The sequence below is a fragment of the Crocodylus siamensis genome, chromosome 5, assembly GCF_052110815.1.
Source record: "Crocodylus siamensis isolate JL-2025a chromosome 5, ASM5211081v1, whole genome shotgun sequence".
Lineage (NCBI taxonomy): Eukaryota > Metazoa > Chordata > Crocodylia > Crocodylidae > Crocodylus > Crocodylus siamensis.
The window spans coordinates 165,851,158-165,874,087 of NC_143399.1; the positions used below are offsets into that span (position 1 = coordinate 165,851,158).

At 41.4% G+C, this 22,930-nt stretch overlaps 1 protein-coding gene across 2 annotated transcripts; it reads right to left on the minus strand.

Annotated features, from left to right (window-relative positions):
• Positions 1 to 4,116: 4,116 nt before the first annotated feature.
• TAC1 (tachykinin precursor 1) lies at positions 4,117 to 11,604 on the minus strand. 2 transcript variants are annotated; one of them, XM_090046967.1, is made up of 5 exons: positions 11,230 to 11,596; positions 10,824 to 10,920; positions 9,853 to 9,876; positions 8,206 to 8,259; positions 4,117 to 4,751 (listed from the first exon to the last, which is right to left on the minus strand). In XM_090046967.1, the coding sequence occupies exons 1-5, from the start codon at positions 11,350 to 11,352 to the stop codon at positions 4,702 to 4,704; spliced, it is 348 nt and encodes a 115-aa protein (XP_089903093.1). In that variant the 5' UTR covers positions 11,353 to 11,596; the 3' UTR covers positions 4,117 to 4,701. The 2 variants fall into 2 exon arrangements, with proteins under 2 accessions (XP_089903093.1, XP_089903094.1); XM_090046968.1 differs by lacking the exon at positions 8,206 to 8,259 and having other exon boundaries at positions 11,230 to 11,604.
• Between the last annotated feature and the right edge of the window lie 11,326 nt (positions 11,605 to 22,930).

A 22,930-nucleotide genomic window follows, 5' to 3' on the forward strand; every position in this document is an offset into this window, starting at 1 on the left:
AAGAGGGTTTGTACAGGGATCTGCAAAATGTCTGTGTGCTGTATCAAGTGTATAAATAAATATCTTTGAAAGGACCTAAGCAGGGTCTGCATTTATATAACTCAGACGGAGCCATGACAAGTTTCTACTAAATAAAACAGAATTCAGTTAATCACTCTAATCATTACTTCAAAATGGTTGAAATCATATACTCCAAACCCCAATGGTTCTGGAGGGCATATGAAGCACGAAAAATTACCTCAACCTATAAACACATGCCCATGACATTTTTCTCCTTTGTTTGCCATAACATGAAAAATACAAACTTCTCAATGTAATAATTGTAATTTCAATTTGGGCAATTAGCCACAGCCTGAGGTAGAGGGTACTGTAGAAATAAATTTCCCGCAGAGAGAAATTCTACCAGAAAGTATAATCCCTTTCTGAGTTCCCTGGAAGAAGATGCACTACTTTTTGCATTACTTTTTGGCTGTCACACATATAGATGATGCTTGTCTTAAGAGTTCAAAGGCAGATCAGTCCCTGCAGTGCTCCAATTTCAGTAATTATGGTTGTTCCAGGTGAGAAGAAGAATGCTTGTGTTCCTTACTGTTCTCCTAACTATCCATTCAAGGGCCAGAGATCTCTCTCACACTCTGGGTTTCTCTTCAGCATCCAAAATGTTGGATTGTATGTGAGCATGCATGTGGTGTGTGCATACATCTCTATGTGTACATCTGTATTAACTTCAGCTGCTACAAAGAGGTCTCCATTTCTGTTTCTTGTTCCAGTATTAGTTTATCCATACATTAGTATAGTGCTGTCTAGAGTTAAAAGTAAAGAGAATAAAAATTGGAGATGACTTCGGTTGCCACTCAGGGTCTTTAGTGCCAGCCTCCTGCTCATATCTTTTTTCAGTTTTCTTTAGGGTGCTTGTGTTTTATTGAGTGCCACCTGTGCTGCAGCTCTATTGACTGTCTTTTTCTGCCAGTTTGATCTCAGCCTGTTACCACCAAAACAACTGTTTGGTTTTACAGATATTACAATCTGTCTGAAGAAGGCAGGAAATTGAAGTGAGACACACTGTGATACAGGTGCAGCTATACAATGGCTCTGACTGACTGATATATGACAGTGGCTCTGACTGACATGCCATAGGTGGTGCTGTCCAATGCCCAATCATGTTTAAAAGCAAAAAAGAAAAGCTACACAGCAAGGGACAACATAGACAATAATCCATCTTAATCTAGTGTGCAGTTTAAAACTTGTTCTCTTACTCTGTGAGTTAAATTGATTATGTATAAACCCAGATTATTTAATTTATAGTCAGGGAGAAAAAAAGGCAATGCTGATATTACTGGGGGTAGGTTGTGCAAAAATGAAAGTATTAAAAACTTCTGGTTCATATTAGCACTTGTATATTTGAATGGAACATCAAGACACCAGATTCTGGGTAATGCAATGAAAACATGTTGGTCTGAAGAAATGTATACCAGTTGGAGAATCAAGAGGCCCCCGACCTGCCAAGAATGTGCTGTGTGCTTGGGCTGTATGTAAAGGAGGAACAACAATGCTTAACCAGCTCTTTCAGAATGTGATAAAGCTAGTTGGGAACTGGGATTTGCATTTTGCAGGATATCCCTTGCTTTAAATTTCCCATTATATGGAATTTTAATTTTTTTTGCACTATTAATGTTGTATTGATAAAATTCAAAATTTAGTTTCAGTGTTGACATTAACTTTCAATATTCTATGAATTATATTTTTATTTTATTGTTTTTCTTTGTAGTTATTTTTGTAGAGAATTATGTGAAATAAGCTGAAAATCTGAGAATGAAAAATATAGAAATTAAACTAAATTTAAAACATTTCAACATGGAGGCACCAGTATTATGAAACAAAACAAAAAAAATCAAGAGTCTTCTTTAAATTTTTTCAAATAAAAACTTCAAATCTGTCAAAATGTACATGTTCTTGCAGAATATTTTAATTATGATTAATTGAACAATTTTTAGGTAAAAACCAAAAACCACCCCCATAAGGTTCATGGGATGAGAAGTGCTAGCAGTTTGTCTGTGGATGTAGCAAATTGTGTCTGAATAGTTATTACTGGATTGCATTATTGGATCAATTGCACTAAAGAAGCCATGCATTCAGGTATTTGCTAAACTCTGACTGCAAGGGTTATATACTTGTCAATCCCATGCCTTTTTTGTTCCAGAACAAATACAGGTACAACTGGTCCTGGAACAAATGTGTCAGTGTTATACCTGGAATTTTCTGTAGCTGCTCTGGGCCAGTTTCCCCATCTGTAAAATATAGCTCATAGCTCTAACCTACCTCATAAAAGATGATGGGCATAAGTGAATTAGGGATTTTAAGGCAAAATTAAAATTGTTGCCATTTCTGACCAAGTTCCTAGTTTACATCTGAATTTCCTGTTGTTTGTCAGTTTAAATCAGTCCCATAGGACAACATTCTGCTCTCAGGTGTGAATGTACAGACTCCATTAATTTAATATTAATGTGAATTGCATATTTATATGAAAGGAAAGAATATGTCTAGCTCCCCAGTGTACTCTGTTTTTCCTTCCTCGCTTCAATGTATCTAAACTGAGAGTCTGCTTCTGAGTCCTGGAATGATCCTGCTGGAACCTGACTGAGCTGGATGCATGGTCCTGTTTATCTCTCTCTGGACCCAAAGTTTAATATCACAACCAATTTGTGCCCTGCTAGCACTTGTCCTACCCTGCAGAATATACTTGTGGCCCTACTGGCCCTATCTGTGCCTCGCAGATCTCACTCAGTCCTCCTATAGGACCAGCAGGTCCAGTGAACCAATTTCTAGTCACTCAGGCCCTCTGTGAGCTTCAGCCTGCTTGGTCTCCTCAGCCCTGTCTGTTTTACACTGGGGTCCCTGGCCCTGTCCTTTCTGGCTCTGGCTCTGGAGCCCACAGGTTCCCTGACCCTTGCAGGGTTTTACCCTGACCTCAGCCCCTGATAGTGGGAAGTGCCTCACAGGCATCCCACCCATAGCCTCTAGCCACAACCTGGTTCTTCAGTCTTTAACAGCCTACAATAGTCAGAACCTCAACCATTCTCAGTTGCAGCAGGATGCCTCTCTCCAGGCTCCTATTCTGCAGCTCTGGCCCTCCTGAGTCTACTCATGGTTCCTACCATCTTTCAGGTCTTTGCCTGCAGCTCTTTCCCCTAGCACTGTTAGACTGCCTGCTCTGGCTCCAGAACTGGGCTATCTCCTTGTGCTCCACCCCTTCTAGTCACATGCACCTGACCAGCCCCAGGTGTGGCCCATCTGCTCACTGAGCAGCCTGCTCTCAACTGCCTTTGGCTCAGCTGAGCTGAGCACCCCATACCCCCTACTTGGCGCTTTGTCCATAATGTTGCACACAAATTTTAATTTTTGACAGGCAACAGAATTTTGTAAGGGTTGAAGGTATCAAGAAGTGGCTAGGGAAAAACTTCAATATTTTTGGTAGCTGGACAGGGAATAGTACACAATCACAAGAGTGAATGTTTTAATTAAGTTCTCATTGTTAGTTTCAAAGTTGTTATGTTATGGGGATAAATGAAAGTGGCAGTTCACACCTTTTAAAGATGAATTTCAGGTTGTCTTCAAACTAAGGAAAACAGCATTGCATTAGATACACTTTGTGCTTGTTTTAATTGTGATCATATGGTCCAGACACATTTAAAAACAATAGAAAACTTCTAGCACAAACCTGCAGCAGGAGGTGGATTCTATAGCAAATCCTTTGCTTCTCCCAGAGTTGCAGAACACATGGGAGTCTGGCCATATGTACTGATCTCTCTGATTTACATGTGTGTTGTAAATCAATGTACATGTTAATTTCATGTGTAGATTCTCAATACTGTCTATGACTGGTTCCACAAAGGTTTACCTCCAGCTGCCAGAAGTCCTTATCAGTAATGACAGAATACACAAAGAAGCTCCAGAGTTTTAATTTCCCCTTATCCTGCCCAAACAGCAAAAGGTGAATATGTTGTCTTGCAAAATGAGGTAATTATAAATATCTTGCTTTTTGCTCGTAGGACCCAAAGCTATGGCTTTAATCCAGGTCTTATTTCAGAACACTTATTTGTTTGAAATAAATTCCATCACTCTACCCAAGGAAAGTATGTTGCAAAATCTTAAAAGTAGTTTTTATTTAAAATGTTACGAGCGTAAAATTCCAGACTATGAAATGAAGACCTTGAATTCACATTCAAATCTTCTTTTAAAATATACATATATGTAGCCACAAAACATAAAACATGCTGCAATGTTACAAATATATTTTTATATGGAAATTACAGTACATTTTAAACCATGGAAACAAATTGAGGCACTAGACTGTACACCAGTTCTGCTCTGCATTGGTAGTGAAGCTGATATGATTGCTTTAAATTAACAAAATAATTTTGTTTGTTTGTTTGGTGAACACAATTTTACAGGTCAAATAATGTGCTTTGCTGTGCAACATCATCAATTTCTGTTCCATAAGGAGCTGTTATTTTGGAACCACAACACACTTACACATGTATCGCTGCCACAATATGAAAAATAATCATTTTATTGAATTTACAACTCAAAAAACAACAATTATTATTAAATAAATAATTATTCCTTACAGTGGATAATTTATATTACACTGCAGTGGCCATTTAAACAAATGAAGTTTAATAAATAATACACAGGAATGTCTTATTTACGCCTTCGTTCGTAATTCTGTGCTGTGTTCCTTTCAGAGGATCCTGAAAAAGAAGAAGTAAAGGCTTGTGTAACTGTAATAAACTCAAGGAAACACAAAACACTGAAATGGCTGACCTCTCTTCCACATTAAGGTGACAGATCTGCCTATGGAAAGATCCTGATCTTGCCTGGTGGTTCCCCTTGCTTTTTCTAATGAGCACAGTTGCCGTTGGTTTTATTGCCTGCGCTCAGTGCCCCACAAAAGTTGGCAGGTCTCCGATATGCAGTCTAGCAGAATCTTTCAAACAACCATTAACCCTAAACCTCTGTATCCTCTGAAAGTATTGCAGATTCTTCTGAACGCATACAGTGGCTTGTAATCAAAATACAAAATCATTTTCACCATGCCCCTGTACAATCAACTCTCCACTGGTTTCAAACTTCCCACTGTCTTCAGACTATTTGTGTATCTTTCATTAAAATCTGCAATGAAGGAGTCAATTGACATGGAACTGTCTACAAACCAGATGGTGCTTAAATAGTCCCCTTCTACACGGATACATTTAGCATCAGTTTACTTCAGGAAGAATCATATATTTTTTTCTTTTACAGGAAAATGGTCTCTGTGTTGTTCTACCTCCAAGTTAGAAAGCTTGCCTCATGGACATGGGAGACGCCTTCCTATATAAACTGAAATCAGGCACATGCCTGGCCGTGCTTAGTAGAGCATGCAGGTAAATGGCTATCACATACAAACACACAACTAATTTTGTGGGACCCACTGCTGCAGATCTTGGAGGTCTTGGATTATGATTCCGCTCCATAGGTTTAAGGTAAAAAGAATATCAAGTTTCACCAATCAAGAGGCCAAATTAGAAATAAACAGAATTTTGGAAAATATATTTTCAAACCCTAGAAGAATACGTAGTAGAAAAGTTCTTTTACTTTTATCAGAAAATAAACACCCTACTGTTAAATTAGCTGAACAGGTAGTCAGGGCTATATGCAGATTGTCACTATTGAGTACTATGATATTTTTACCATATTTATGTTTTTTTCTAGATACCCGATTTCAGTGGGTGTGGAGGTCTGCCTGCATGAACTCACTGCAAGACCAGAGCATTAGATGGCAGAAATTCTTTGGTAAATCACAGAACTTTGGCTGTCACACCAGAATTATAGTTCCTTAGATTATCATAGGATCTCTAGTTTCAACATCCACTAGAAGATGCATTATTCTGATGAAAACTCTCACCCAATTACTAGACTTAGACGTTTTCCAGACAAGTGATATTAGCCATCAAGAAAGAAAACAAGTACATTTTTAGATTACTTGACTCCTAAACAAAGAGAATCTTTTCAAGTAACCTTTCCCCACCTTTCCCATCAAACAATGTTGGATTTTTTGTTGCTGCATGCTTTTCTTTTCTTTTTTGGTGGAGAGTATTAATTGCAGATAATATTCATCCTACCATTCACTCCTGAACCCTTAGAACTTTCATTATCTTCAGCCAGACCAGATGGTTTGGACCATACCTTCCATCAAAACTCCCACCCCCCACCTCCTCCATCAGACAGAAAAGCAGTGATCTAAAAACCTGTGGTTTACTTATTAGGCCATTATGTTACTATCAGACAGTAGGGGTTTGTTATTCATCTTTGTTATTTTTATACGTAAGTGTATTCTAAATGTTCCAACAATTTTAAAAAGAAATTACGGCAATCAGTTTTGACAGTTGCTGCATCTATTTTGGTACCCAAGTAGCTTAATCCCCATGAATGCGACCAATCACTAAGATACTATTTACTACTATAATATCAGTTGTATATTTACAAGTTTATGTGCATTTAATGGTTATTACCTTCACAGATAAAATTATTCTAAATTGCTCATGATTCAGAGCAGTTTTCAAAATAAGGTAAGATAGAACTATATTACTACTGTGAATACAACTTAATTGAAAATAAAGCCATTCATAACCTTAGGGGGAAAAACAATTTATACTGTCCAATACAAAAAAATGCAACATTGGAATTTATGATCTATTTGATAACAGAAGAAGAATTATTTCAGCAGCTTTAAACAAGCACTAGATCACATTAAATAAAAGGTGCCTCTTCTGGATAGTTAAATATCATTTGGTTGTTTAACCAAGTAGCCATAAGTTTCTCAAGTAGTGCATAAAGCTAGTAGATTATGGATAATGGTAGGCTGCAGTTTTTTGGGAGAGATTCACAAGAAGGAGTGGGCTTCTGTTATGTGTAGGTGTTTGGGGTAAATGGAAGGGAAGGTCATGATATCAGTTTAATGTTTAAGGTTTTATGTTCTTAAACTGGAATAGATAAAGAAAAAAAATTTAAGAAGTGCCATACTGGGTCAGACTAATGGTTCATCTAGCCGAGTGTCTTGCCTCGGAAAGTGGCAGAAGTGGATGCTATACAGGGAGAGCATTGAACTGCATACCTCTAGAGTAATCTATCCCCTATTCAGTACTCTCCCTAGCATCGAATATTATTGGTTTAGAGATGCCAGAAGAAACATCTCCAACCATTCTGTCCAATAGCCATTAATAGATCTATCATCCATGAATTTATCCAGTCCTTAGCTGTGTTGTCTGCCTCCTCTACTGCCTGTGGCAATAAATTCCACAAGTTAACTACAGTGTTGTGTACAAAAATGCTCTTTCTTGTGAGTGTCCCCCCAGTGCTAGTATTCTGGGACTTGTTGAACAATAGTTCCCTATTCACATGGTCCATAACCTTCATGATTTTATAGACCTCTGTCATATCCCCCTCCTCAGCCTTCTCCTTTCCAAACTGAAGAGTCCTAGCCTTTTTAGTTTCTCTTTGTATGGCAACTGCTCCAGGCCCCTGATCACTTGGGTTGCCCTTCTCTGTACCTTTTCTAATTCTCCTACATCCTTTTTTGATGTGGGGACCTCAAGATCTGGGTTCACCATGGATTTGTATAATGGCATGATGATGTTCTCTGTTTTCAATTCCTTACTTAATGATGCCCAACATTTTACTGGGTTTTTTGGTCTGCTGCATATTTTACATTTTAGAATATTTTTAGAGATGTAAAATTAATGATTGAAAAACATTATAAATGTTGAAGAAATACATCATTGACTTCTTGACCTGCAAGGGAAACACTTACAATGGAAAGACTAAGTTCTTGGAGTCAGCAGCAGACACAATAAAAAACTACTCCTGATCCTGACCTGATACAGGTCAGGATTAGGAGTATAAACACAATTGTTTAGGAAAGCTTATTTGGCAATTGCTTACACTGTCCTTGGAACCAGCCTTTCCTGGCCATTTCTTATTTTCACATGCATTAACATGGTCCACAGCTCAGAAAAATTTGATTTAAAAAACCCCTGATTTCAGACAAACTTGCCTATCTTTTTATGACTTGTCCCATGTAAAGACTCTTTCCCATTCACTGGGAGAGAAGAGAGGCAATAGAATTAAGAGGTTACAGTTTTAGTTTTAGCCATAGTTCATACATACCAGAATTTAAAGATCTTTTGCCCATAAGTCCAACAAAGGAGTCTGTTTTATGCCCTGGAAAAATATATTTGGGGGTGTTTTAATACATTTAAAATATGCAGTTTTTTGGAGATAATGTGATTTCATGAGGAAGACATGGAAGACACAGGTTTCTTCCCGATTACTAAGTGATATGGCACTCTAAATTTTAGTATTATGGAAAACCATTATCCTTTTCTATACTTATAGAGTCTGATCCAAAGCCCAGTCTGGCCAGAGAAAGCCTTTCTGCCAGTCTCCTATTTCTGCTGTGGTTAAACAGAACTGCTTGTTAACTGATCCCAGCTGTGCTACCACGGCAGTCAATGGTACGATTCCTTTTCATTTTAGTAAAGGCATGACCAGGCTCCATATCTTGACATGTTTCTCTTTTCAGTATTGTAGGTTTGTTAAATTCATATATTTTATTAAATAATTCTTTCATATAGCTGTTTTCTTCTCTTATATAGAATAGATCCTTCTTCATTGGACCAGATCCTGAAGTTCTTACTAATGCTACTTAATGTTAACTCCTGTACATAGTCCTACTGGAACCACTTGGACTGCTCCTATGATCAATTACAACAGGACTCTACTATCTTGTATTAGGTCAGGATATTTTAAAATTAAAATTAATTAAAATTAAAATTAATTTAATTTGTGACTTGAACAAAAATGTGCAAAATCTTCTTCAAAAAAAGGCAAATGACTTTACAACAAGAAAGATAAATGATCCTAAAATCTCTCACAAGTCAGCTCTCTGTGCTGAGTTACTGATCTTCAGAGATGAGACGTGTAAAGAAGGCTATAATTCTGGCTTCAGCCAGCAGCTACATCTCGTTAATCTGGCATGAGTTTTGGATGAGACTCTTTCTAAACTGTTATTCAGAAAGGTAATCGTAGTGATAAATATAGCCATTAGTGCAGAATGCTTGGATACTTATGGACTGTTTTTGGACAGCAGAGGTCTCACAAAATATAAAAAGGTTAATCTTTACTTTCGAAAATCAAAGCTTTTGGATTTCAAGGAGTTTTAGAGGGGGAAAAAAGTATCCAATGAAAATGTAACATTTTATTGTTGATATAAATTGTCCTTGCTGGTATTTTGAAAAATAAAGCAAGCCACGTTTTTTCATGCCGCAAGGTGCATTCGCTTATGTGAAAATATCTGTGAGTCAATCACCCTTTACGTTGAATATTGATTTAATAATATCTCACATCATGTTTGGAGCTGTTTGGAACTTCAGGGATTTGGGGTTTTAATATTCTGATTTGCTAGTTTTTCCCACCTTAATCCCTTCATTTTAACTCTCACAGTCAGCCCATGCTGGCTGTGAGTAAACCTGTTAGACTCCAGTCCTGGAAAAATAGGATAGAGCTGAAAAGATTGCATTTGGATCTGAATTGATCTCAGATTTTATGGAGATTCAGAGTACGTAAATGGACTGAGACCTATCTGTAAGTACGAATACACCCAGGGCTAGAAAGATTTCTCCTCTACTCCTGTTTTCAAGAAACATAAACACTGTAAGTTATGGTGAGATCAAATGCTACATTACAACAATTTCAGTTAGCTCATCTCCTAGTACTGGTTCTTGATAATTGTTTAGAAAAAGGTTTTCAACTTACTTTTATGAGAGATTTGGCCATAGCCTAGTGGGGGAAAAAAGATTAAATTTTAATAGTGATGGAATACAGAATGCGATCTCTCCCATTGTGATTCTTTTTCAGGAAGGAAACTCCCTTATCACTTAGCTTACACTTACGAAAAATTAATGCAATTATTTATGGCCATAATTTTTTCTTGGGATATACAGTATATCATCTTAATCAATAAAGTGTTTCTTCTTAATGAAAGATACAATTAGTTAACTATTTAGAGCCCTAACCAAATTATTTTCACCCTTTAACCTAGTAAAGGCTCTCAATTAGAAAACATGCCAATAATTATATGTCCACCTCATTTCTATATTTCATTCATTTAGTTAAAAGCACAGGGACCAGCCCATACAGCATGGTATCATATTTTCTTTTGGGAGGTTGCAAACTATTGTAAGCTTCTAAGAATTTAACACGAAAACCCACTGGTTGTCCAAACCATGTAGTGATCTTATATTAAGGAGGAGGCACTTCAATGGCTGGAATAGACTTTGTATTTTAGCATCAAATTATACATACTGTACAAGCATGGATACCTGGGACTAAATACCACAAAACCAGGGATGTCTAGGAGGAAAGGAGAGCTGCACTAGTCTACCTGTGAAGTGCTCCTAGAAGTAATCCAGACACAGAACTGGACATTAAACATTTGCGGATGTCCCGTGGAGGTGAGCGGGAGGGACAACCCCAACAGTGTTTCTACCACTTTGTATTTGCTTCACCCACTGAAGCAGGTCGGGCCCATTTCCGTGGATGTGCCAGGGGGCAAACATGGCAAAGAAGACTGCCACCAACCCCATTGCCTCCTCCCCAGGGGGTGGCAAGAGGCCTGGGCAGGGCCAGGGAAGAGAGAAACGTGGGCTAAAGCCAAAGGCCAGGGGGGAAGAGGGCTAAGCCGAGCCCGGGGGGCAGCCCTAGAGCGCGGACACTCGCAGCCTCACCCGCGTCCCGCTTGCCCATCAAGCCGAAGAACTGCTGCGGCCGGGGTCTCCGGGCGATCCTCTGCAGAAAGTGCTCGAAAGGCAGCGGCAGCTCCTCCTGGGGACACAGCGGCTCTGTCAGCGCCGGGGCCCCCAGCCAAGCCGGCCCGAGAGCAGGGGGCGGCGGCTGTCGGGGAAGGACATCTTCGCCCGGGGAGGGGGCGATGCGGCCGCCCGCGGAGGCGCCGTCGGGGCAGCCCTGGCGGCCGTCTAGCACCAGCGGCGCCCGCCCGCGTCGGCGCGGCGGGACCAGCCCGCTCCCTGCCCGGCTGAGGAACGGACGCCGCTGCCCTGGGAGAGCTGCCGCCGGGCGGACGTGGCGGGACCCGCCTCCCCCCGGCCCTGGGCCCGGCCCGGGGCCCCTCACCTTGACCTGGTCGCTGTCGGACCAGTCCGACCAGTAATTCACATCCTCGTTGGCGCCCGCGTCGTCCGCCAGCGCCTGCGCCGACACCAGGAGCAGCACCGCCAGGGCCACCGCGGTCCTCATCGTCGCCTCTCTCTGCCCGTACAGCCGTGGGGCCGGGAGCCGGGGCTGCCCGGGGGACACGGGGTGAGCGCGGGGCCGCCTCCACGGACCGTCCGCACACGCACACTTACCGCAGTCGGTGCGGGTGGCGGGCGCGGCACAGCGCCCCCTTATATACGTGGCGCCGGGCGCGCTCGCTTTGCCCCTCTAATTACCGCCGCGTATTTATGATGTGGGCCACGTGACCCCCCCCCCCCCAGCTCCACGATCGATACGCGCTCCCCCCCCGGCGACAACCCGCTCGGAGCCCCGCTCCCGGCCTGAGTCCCGAGCCGCTCGCGCCCTCAGGTTCGGGCTGTAAGAGGGAAGATCCAAAAGTGCGTCCAGCCGGCAGTGCCCGAGCAGGGGGCGCCCCCCCGTCTTCATCTGCACCCTGGAGCAACGGGGGAGACCAGATGAAGGGGAGGGTGGGGGTGGGGGGACTTGGCTGAATGGCCGAAGTGCTCCGAAACCTGTTGACTACAGCGAGACTTGGACGAGCTCCAAGAACATTTTCCACGGGGCCGAGGTATAGCTGTAGGTTTCTTTAATACACTCCTGGAAAAATAATTTTCGCCTGCCTTTAGAGCCTGGGGTGGCGATTGTATTTACCCCCCTCCCCCGTCCGATCGTGCTGGCAGGTGGAAGGGTGGGGGTGGGAGGCTGGCTGGTTCCTACACCGCAGATTGCTGCTCTGCTGCTGGATCTACAACAGGAAGACTGCACAGCAGCTTGCACTTCGTGGTGTAGGGAGTGATTAGCAATAAGAGATGATTTCAGCAGCCATAAAACTGCAGAAAGAGAACCGGAAATCCCCATGGGGAAAAAAATACAGTTACTTCAGGGAACTTGCACTACAGATCTTGCCATCTCTCTCTCTCTTTCTTTCTCTTTATTTTTGTACGTGCCATTTTACTTCTATATCTAAATCAGATCCACCCCCATACTCATTTCTTTAGAGGGTCCTGTCCTAATTCTCTGCACTTTATTAGACAAACAGAAATGAGGTCTGAAATTTAATTACATTAAACTCAGAAGCAGTTTTTCATAGCCATCCATCTCTTCATTTATAACTATCATTGCAGTAAGGGTTTACTCATTATACATTTGGAAACTGGCACGAAGCCCACCACTTTCTATTTTAATGGAAGAATGAGAACGATTTGGGGTCAAACTTCCTGATGGTATAAATGACTTGAGTGGAGTGGAGCCAGTTTATTTCAGCAGGGAGCTTGGACCTTTATCCTTTTCCCATAGGGACAGTTTTGTGTTACCTATGGCACTCCACATGGCTAACATTTTCCCTTGCAATTTACATACTTGTTCTGTCTGAGGGTTACTTAAGCTTGATGATGCTCATTTAACCTAAGCTTTCCATTGCATTGCCAGGATATACAGTAGTTACCCTCTAGGTAAATCACTTAATTCAAGGGTTGACAACAGTTCTTATAATTTTTTATAATAGGAAGATGTTCCCCAGGAAATGGGGACCAGTTGCCTGACTTCATTATTCCTGTTATTTCAGAATGCTACTAATGATAAGGTCCTTCCAATACAAGCCAAGGACAATCCTTTGACATTGTAAACCAGCAGGAGGGATAGCCACTTGCTAGGCAAAGGCGTTACTGATTTCAGGCTACATTAGGAAAGGCAAGGTTGAACAAAAAGCGATAAATCACCTTATTACTTCCAAAAAGAACTGTCATAGCAAGAACCACCTTCAGATTCATTATGCCCTTGCTTGGGGCACCCAGCCAAAGTATTTCCTTATGTAGCTTTTATACAGTTTCCCTCCCTATATGTGATCTTTGAGAAGTCTTTCCTTGTTTTGCTGTGTTGCTTTGATTATCCCATATCAGCAAACAGTAATGATAATAGATGCCTGTGGGACAAAATGTTCAAGTATGAGTCTACTAAATTAGACACTTAGACTAATCTTTAGGTACCCAAATCAAGAGCCTGATTTGCAGGGATGCCATGTGCCCACAGCTTGCACTGAGATCAGTTTCTAGACACCCAGGTTTCAACACTTTAGTTATGAGGAACACTGAAATTGACGAGTCCTAATTTTATAATCTACTATTTCTATCAAATGGCCACAATCAAAGTTCACTCTAGGATCTTTGAGGAAAGATTTTTCAAAAAGAAAGTGTGAGTAGAGGGAAGGGAAAAGAGCTAGATGCAAAATTAAAAGGTGCATGGCTCAGTCATTCCTCTCTTCCATTAGTATAAACAACTTCAAGCACTTTGTTACAATTGCATCCAATATTTTAGCAGAACACAGGGTAGGATGGCACCTTAGAAACTAACTTGTTTGGAGAGGTATAAGCTTCTGTAGGTAATAGTCTACTTCATCAGATGCTATGAAATATTCTGGGTGAGAGTCAAAATGACTATATTGGGCAAGCTCTCTTTTTTCTATCTTGGTCTCTTCAGTGAGTTAATTGATTAATTTTTCTATGTCCTTTCAAATGGAACACACAAAAATGCTTTGTGCACTTTTCAGAAAGTGAGAAGTTGCTTTCTGGGCTAATTAACAAAACCTGGACTCCAGGAGACTTTCAATACTCAATGTTAACACAAGAAAGAGTGGTGCATATCAGCATTGCAGTCCTGTTCTTGTGCTCTGGATAGAATTGAACTGCTGGTGCATTGCTCCAGTTCTCTCATCTGTAAAACAGGGGAATTCGTTTCTTGAGGACAAGATAACAATGCAAAGTATTAGCCTTGTTATCAGATCATGTGATCTGTCTATTAAAATGTACTCTTGTTGAATTTTTTGGAGAACAGCCTGGTTACCAGATTTTTTTATGATACTTTAGATATCAACACCACTGGCCAATACCAATAAAAAAATAGCAGTTAAATAAGAGCAGTGTTTGTTTATGCAACTGTGGTATCAAAGGTAAAAGTAAATACAGTTACCAGGTCTTAGTAAATTTCCTATCAACACTATCTGTTAGACACACAACTAGTCCCTAGAGGTACCTATACACATGTTAAATTAATACACTGCCTTCCCCAGGCTGGAGCACATGTTTAAGCACCCATTTCAAACAATAGAAATATTTGGGTTCATCTATCAAGAAATAAGAACAAAGGTCCTGAAAATGAACTCAACATTTCCTGGAGAAATTATAATAAGGAGACAAGTCTTCAAGGCTATTTCAGGCATTTCCCAACTCAGATGCAAGAACTGGATTAAGGGGGCTGTCATGGCACGAATCCCAGCTCTAATAGAAAATGATCTGGAAAGCATTGCATTTCAAGAAAACCTCTGAGAACGTTTTCCCAATGAGTTTAAAATGATGCAGCCTGCATGATTATGCCTTTGAAACATTCCTTTGCATTTTATGATGGTGTATTGGTTTCCAGTAAAAAGTCCAATAGTTTAGTGACATGACAGACTGGCTGCTACACCATTATCAAACAGCTTTTGTAATATCAATAAATGGCTAATACATTAAAAGGGAAGAGAACAAATTAAGTATGGTCAAGGTAGATTTTCAGTTGAATGCAAAACTACATTGTTCAGATATGTAATATTTCAGGAATCTGAATACGGCAACATGAAATTGGTATTTTAGCATTCTTCTATGAAATTAATTGGTAGCATACAGTTAAATGCTTCTCATTTACGTAAATATCACTTTCCTTCTCTGACAAAGGAGCTTAAGTGTATATGAGACTCAGAACTGTACTAATCACTCCAGGTGGCTTCAAAAATTAGACGTGCAAGTGTTTAGCAAACAAAGCTAGGTTGGGATATTGCTTAGGTAGCTTCTGTTTTAGATGGATACTCTAGTTTCTCTTTTAAGTTGTTTTCTCCTTTTGTTTATTCTTCTGTTTTGTAAGCCATTCTGTTTTCTTTTATAAGCTACCCTGAGTCTTGTTGGAAAAGGATGGCTTATACATCCAATACAATGAACAAATATGGAAATAAATGAGACTTCATTTCTGATGTTCATCTTTGCAGGAACTCTAGAAATGTTCTAGTCAGAATGTATATCTATTTATCAAATAAGTTGTCACACAATGGCCACTTAAGATTTCTAATAGAGGGAAAATAGAATGATATTCATTACAGATGAAGAGTCTTGGTAACATGGTGATTGATTTTGACATTTCAAGATCATTAGTGGGTGAAGTATCCCATTTGCACTACACTTACAAGACATGGACAATTAGCAGAACTCAAAGAGCAAATTGCTTTTATAATTAAAAGCCATATTACCAAAGTAGATACATTTCTAAATTTCACCATAGTGTGACATAGTGTAACTGTACACAGAGAGACTAATACCTGATTTTACAAGCAAAAAATTACAATCATACATGCAACAGTACTGGGCTACCCAGAGAGGCAAAAATCACAATAGCAATGTCTATATCCCAAATAAATGCTCTTTCTTGGAAGGGAAAAATCTGATCCTGCCATTTTTATGATCATCAAACAGCAGCTGGAGAGTCAAGAGTATCTCCTGATTCTGAACTTGAGTAACCTAATGGCACCATGTACACAAAGAATAAGAGACAAATAATGAGAACTATATGAGTGAGTCCTCAGGGCAGAAAAGTAATTTTCCATAATTACCCCTGAAATCTTTGAGAGAAAATAGTAAAGCTACCCAAAGCAGGCTCACTCTTTCTGGTAGGGCCTGCAGGCAAGTTAATAAAACCTTGTGATCAGCAGTATGGAAAATGACTGATAAGCCTGACAACACCAACGCGTACAAATCTTTGTCTATGCTTAGGAGTTGATCCTCTACCAAAGCCACTATGGTTTGTCATATATGATAAGAGTTCAGAAGATCTGAGTCATCTAGGTACTCAGGATTGTCTTGTCATAACCTGTTTAACAATGTTGATAAAAAATGCAAGATGAGACACCAGATCCTCATTGGCCAAAAAAATAATATCAAGTGATGATTTCTTCAGGGATGGACTGACAGTATATATTTTAACAGAAATTATTAAAGGATGTGCTCCCTTGATGTGGCTGGCCATCTCTGTAAATGGTAAATCTAAGTCTTTCCCACAAGCCTTAATCAGCATAGAGGCAGGTGGGAGGAGAACAAAGAGCTAAACTACAGTAAGTAGTACTGGAGCTGGCCTTAGGGGTGGGCAATGTGAGTGACTGCCCAGGGTGCCATGGTCAGGGGGGTGCCAAACACAGTAGGTAGCAGTGCCAGCCTGGGGCACTGCTTGTGGCCCTGTGTAACCCTGGGGCGCGGGAGGGGGCTGTCCAGGATTAGACATGTGAGGACGGCAGTGGTAGTGGCACCTGCTCTTGCTCAGGCAGGGCAGGGTGGGGCAAGGTGGTGCATTCAGGAAACCACAAGCTGGGACCAGTGGCTCAAGGGGAGCAGAGGAGAGCTCCAACCAAGTCTCATCTGCATGTAGCCTGTTGCATGTTGGGCCCTGGAGGAGACCCATGGTGGCCGCAGGGCACCAGAGCCCCAGTGCCAGCACTCGCTGGCACGAGTGACTGATGCCTCTTGAATCTGGGGGAACACCCGCAGAAGCCTCTGACGGTGGTGGCCCTGTCAGGGTGGACACCGGTCCTACTGACAGCATCAGTGTCGGCTGTCATGCAGGGCACTGGCTCCTTCAGGGGGGGCATGTGCACCCCTGTGAACCCCCTACCCGTTGCTTATGCTCGCTGGCCACTTATCACAGGCTCCTGAGCCCTTTGCTTGGGCTCCATAGGGCTGCAGCTGGCAGTCTTTGCTATAGGCAGACACCCTGGCCAGCTCCCCAACCTGTTGAATGGAGCCCCTCTGTGGGCAGAGCAGCAGTACCAGTGACTTGGTGGGAGCAGAAAGAGCACCTGGGGGATGCAGTGTTGTAATGGTGCTTGGGGGGGTGGGGGAGGTCCTAAATACAAGTTAGGTCAGGGTGACATTTCCCCTAAGACCAGCTCTGTGTGGTACAACACATGCCTGACAGTTTTAGTACTTCAGTGAGCCTGGGTGTAACCAGAGGAAGACAGGGTAGCATGCATTCTCCTCACAGGGGAAGGGACTAGTATCAACAACAGACACTCAAACTATCCAAACTGTTCACACTTGGAATGAATCTGCTGATAGTTTATGGATGATAATTTTTAGGTAAATAATTAGTTTCTTTCTTCTTTTTAGAGCCAAATACTAATAGATCCTTTGGTCGATCTACTACACCTCTTCCCTCCGCGCTCCTACGGAATAGATTATAGCAGAGCTCCATTTCACAGCTATGTTAGGCCTTCTTTGTCTCTGCCACATCACCCCATTCTCCCCAATTCGTCTTGTAAAGTAGAGCCATGAGGGTTCTCACCACATCCCTTCTTAATTCTTCCTTGCTTTCCATTAATGCAGTGGTGTTCAACCTTTCTGGCCCTGCAGCTGGATGAGTGGTATGAGGCGAGCCAGCAGGCCCTATCCGATGTGAAGGGTCAATCCATGGGTCTGATCCAGTGTGAGGTTGGTGCACAGGGCCAGCCTATGGATGTAATCTAGTACACTAGCTCAACCCAGCTCAGCAGAATCAGCTGTGTCCTGATCTGCTCCCACACACATGCCAGATCTGCATGCCAAATCTAGCCACATGTTGGCCTGACCCCACATGCCAGATCCAGCTGTGTCCTGACCAGACCCTGTATGCTGACATGACTGTATGTGCTGGACCCAGTACACGGGGCCATGTGATCCAGCCTTCAGGGCTCCCATTGGGTCTGGATATTTGACAGTAGGAGAGTGGCAATTAATGCTACCACCATTCTCCTGCCATCAAATTTCTAGAACCAGGAGGGCAGGGGAGACCCACAAGCCAGATGCCATGGCCTCACAGCCTGGATCTGGCCCATGAGTCAGAGGCTTAGCATCACAGAATTAATATATAGTACAATCTACAATGAATACAAACACCTTAACTTACTCGGTTTAAAATACTTTGTATCTAATATGTTAGGTCTAGATGGTCAGTTCTTCACCTCTGTGCTCTACACGCTTGTCTTTTTGTATGCTGAAAGTCTTAAATTAAAAATTTCCTTGACATTTCATAATTATGAAATACACAAATGGCAGCCTTTTTGTAGATAATCCTTTATCTGACACTTGTCAATTGATGGGTCTATAATTACTGTCTGTTATTTAAATATTGCTTATCACCACAAACTGATTGGGTCATGGATTCAGAATTCTGCAGGATGCAGAAATGAAGTTTCAACCCTATTTAACTGAATCTTGACCTTAATACAGCAAATTAATTCAACTGTTTTTTCTGATGTTTTATCTAAACAGGCGATAACTATTATTTAAAAATCCAAGTACATTTCCTTCTTTGTTTTCCTGATCTTTCTCTCTTTCTCCTTCCATCTTCATACATTTTCAATAGATCATTGTTATGAGGTTGTGTTCAAACATGCTTGAAGTTTTTTATGATCTTGTTTACAACTCTTATTTGCTCAACTTCACAATTATTTTCAAGGCTTCCAAGTCCTTGACCCAAAGCTGAAGCCTTCTTTAAGGCAAAAGTGAGTTAGAATGCATGCTGTTAACATTGAGCTTAGCCATGAACTTAGCATTTTGTATGTGAGAGAAAAAAAACAGCTATTAAAGATAAAACTGATAGAAGAGAAAATAAGTGAGAAAGATAGAGACTTGGAGTAAGCAAAAAAAGAAAAGGGGAGGGAGAAAAGTTTCTAGAATAATTTTCCAGACATCTCTGATAATTACATAAAGTAGGGTATTTACTTAAATAGAAGATGACCCTGATTATAAGATGGTGCCTCCAATAATTAAATTCTATATATGGCAAATGTATAGATTTAATATAATTTTCCAGGTATAGAACCTAAGTATTGGAGATTTGTCTTGAATTTGTCCCCCTCCCAATGAAACCTGGGGGGTCAGGTAGCCCCTCTGCCCTCTGCTCCCCTTAGTTCTTTCCCCTGCAGGCTCTTTCCCCACTCCTTACATTTCCCTTACCCTGCTCTCTCTGACCAAATGAAAGTGAGGAGCAAATCTGAAAAAAACTGACCTTGAAATAAGCATAACTGTAGCAATTTGCATATATGGTAGTATACGTAGACTTTGTTCATCCAGAATTGATGCATTTAACCTTTTTTGGAAACTGCTGCAGGCTTTAGCACAGGTACTTCATAAACACACTTTTAAATAGTACTTCAGCACCTACTTATATAAAGTACAAACTAGGCATGATATTAGTCCAAAGACAAAAGGCTCATGATTTTCCATAGAGTTCATTGGGCTGGCCCCAGCAGAGTCAAAGTGTTTTAAAGCCATAGTGACTCCACAGCTTAGCATTGCTCAGTATGTGTGTGTACGCCAGATACTCCCCCAAAAGGAGCCATGTGGTTATTAGTCTCCCACTCATAAATGAAACTGGGTTTTTTTTGTCATGAGTCCTGGGGTTCTCCAAAAATGTATATGCAGATGAGCCACAGGGCAACCTGGTCTGATTTTACCTCATTGAGGGCAGGGCCACACTAATCATATGTGTCAGGCTGATGTTTGCCAGCCATTTATGGCATTTTTATATGTGTTTTGGGGGTGGGAGGGAGGCACTTTAATTACAGCGGCTCCAAGAAAGCTATAATTAAAGACCCTGTGTTTCAAAATGGTGGCAAGGGCACTTTATGTAAAGCATATCTAACTAGCTTTAGTTAAAGCACCCCTACCACCATTTTGAAGCATGGGGATGCTGATACAATGAGATGTGGAGCCTGGCTGAAGCATGCTAATTAGCATGCTCAAGCAGACTCAATTAATGGAGCTTGCGTGAGGTCCTGGAAGACTGGGAAAGAACAAACATGGTCCCTATTTTCAAGAAAGAGAGGAGGGATGACCTGGGGAATTATAGATCAATCAGTTTGATGTCCATCCCTGGAAAAATCCTGGAGAAAATTGTCAAGGGATCCATCAACACCAGACTAATGGAAGGCAAGCGTCTGAACGCCAGCCAACATGGCTTTGTGACTGGCAGGTCTTGCCTGACCAACCTCTTCTATGACCAGGTAACACGTGCCCTGGATAAGGGAGATGATGTGGATGTCATATATCTGGATTTCAAGAAAGTCTTTGACTTAGTTCCCCATGATGTCCTCATAGTTAAGATGGGGAACTGTGGCCTTGATCATCTTATGGTCCAGTGGCTCAGTAACTGGCTATGGGGTCAGACTCAAAGAGTACTAGTTGACAGGAGCAAATCAACAATCATAGGGTGACCAGTGGAGTCCCTCAGGGCTCGGTACTGGGGCTAGTATTTTTAACATCTTCATTAATGATCTGGAGTCAGGAGGCAGATGTGAACTAGCCAAGTTTGCAGCTTACACCAAATTATGGGGGAGGGCGGTCACACTGCAGGACAGGCTGGGAATATAGGCCGACTTCGACACACTCTCAAGGTGGGCTGACCAAAACTGGATGGACTTCAATGTAGAGAAGTGTAAGATGATGCACCTTGGTAGGAAAAACCTTCAGCATACTTACAGGCTCAGCAGTGCTACGCTCGCTAGCACCATGACCAAAAGAGACTTGGGGGTCTTGATTGACCGCAAGATGACTATGAACCACCAATGTGATGCTGTGGCTGGCAAAGCAAACCAAACTCTGGCATGTATCCACCAATGTATCTCAAGCAAAACCAGGGATGTTATCCTCCTGCTTTACTTGGCCTTGGTGAGACTGCAGCTGGAGTACTGCGTCCAGTTTTGGGCCCCCCACTTCAGGAGGGATGTGGAAAAGCTTGAGAGAGTCCAGAGGAGGGCCACTTGTATGATCCAAGGCCTGGAGGGCAGGTCATACAAGGAGAGGCTGAGGGATTTGGGACTCTTCAGTCTGGAAATAGAAGGCTCAGGGTGGACGTGGTAGCTGCTAACAGTTATATAAGAGGGGTACATCAGGACCTGGGAGAACAGCTGTTCACCAGAGCTCTGGAAGGGATAACAGGGTCTAACAGCCATAAACTCTAGGAAGGTCAATTTAGACTAGACATAAGAAAAAATAAGTTCTTTACGGTGCGAGTGTCCAGGTTCTAGAACAGACTCCCCCCAGATGGGGTGCAAGTGCCTACTCTGGACTCTTTCAAAAAACATGTGGATGTTTTTCTTGCTGGGGTCACTTGATCCCATCTGACTTCCTGCCTGTGGTGGTGGTGGTGGTGGGGGGGGGGGGGGGGGGCTGGACTTGATGATCTGATGAGGTCCCTTCCAGCTTCTAATGTCCATAAAATCTATTAAATCAAGTCTGCTCCAACATGCTGTAATTACAGTGCACTGAAGCAGCCTCCCAGCATGTGTACAGGCACCCATAAGGCTGATGAAGAACCAGGAATAATTGGAAATGGATAAGAAAGGCAAAGCTCAGCTGATGGAGTGAAGAAAAAGTTGAAATGTATGCAGTGTAGTGGCTCTCCATGACTTGAAAAGAACCAGTATTGAGAGGAACTGCACTCAGTGGACACTACCGTATAGCTTATCCAGATGGGTTTCAGTAGTTTATCTTTATGGTAGGTTCCCATCAGCATGTTTGTTCAATTTGGGCCATGTACTTTATAGTCATGCTCAGTGCTGGCTGCATTTAATCAACTTCATGGTTGGTTTCCATTATTGAACACACACTGCTTTTAGCAGAAGTTGAAAGATGGACAAAGTATTTAATGTAGTTTCCTTGTATGCAAATGTAAGACAAGGGGCTTTTTTCCCCCCATGCCAATTTGGGGAAAAATATCATCTCATATGCAAGTCAATTTGGTAATATATCTGCATATGCATAGCTGTCCTATGCACTATTTATGAATCATAAAATATGTTTTAAATATTTAGAAAACATTGATTTCTAAAATCACATCAATGGCAAGTTCACTTCTAAACCAGTCATATTAAAAACAATCTGTACTAACCAGCTGTCTTATGCACTATTTATGAATAATAAAATATCTTTAAAATATTTAAAATATATTGATTTCTAAAATCACAACACTGGCAAATTTACTTCTAAATGGGTCAGATTAAAAAAAAATCTGTTTTAACCACTGAGCTGGAAGAATATCAAACTGAATGTGTAAACAGGTCTCTGATAAGCCACATAAGTGACTATGCAGAGAAACATGTAATGGAATTCAAAACTGTCCTAGAGAAAGTGGGGACTTAGAGACATAGTTGCTGATCGGTGTCATGGTAACCTAAGGATTTTCAACAGGCTGTTTACAAGGATGTTTTGTCTATTTTGTTTCATTGTGTTGATGTGATTCTTTCCCACCCTCTCTGTGCTGACTTCCAAGCAATTTTAAAAGCTTGTCACATCTCTGATGTAAAATCTTCAAAGGGCTAGGAATCCAGACTTCATCAGTGGGAGGAGGAGGAGGAGGAGGAACTGACTTTCAGTAATTCTTAAGGGGCCACCTTGATGCCTGAGGAAATCTGAGAATCCATCTCTCTTCCTGGACTCCCACTGTTTGATAGAGAGTCCTAAACATGGTGAGATTTATGTTTAGAATTTTGCATGTGTTTCTTCTAGAATTCTTTTTGATGTATATGATGAAAGGATCACCAGTGTTT

What these genes read in the sequence shown, in the direction of transcription:
- TAC1 (XM_090046967.1), bottom strand. Translation starts at nt 11,352, where the DNA reads ATGAGGACCGCGGTGGCCCTGGCGGTGCTGCTCCTGGTGTCGGCGCAG. An exon ending in GATGGGCAAGCGGGACGCGG is followed by an intron (nt 9,877 to 10,823) that starts GTGAGGCTGCGA and finishes TTCCCCCACTAG; the next exon opens with GCTATGGCCAAATCTCTCAT. An exon ending in CAAAAGATCTTTAAATTCTG is followed by an intron (nt 4,752 to 8,205) that starts GTATGTATGAAC and finishes CTTCTTTTTCAG; the next exon opens with GATCCTCTGAAAGGAACACA.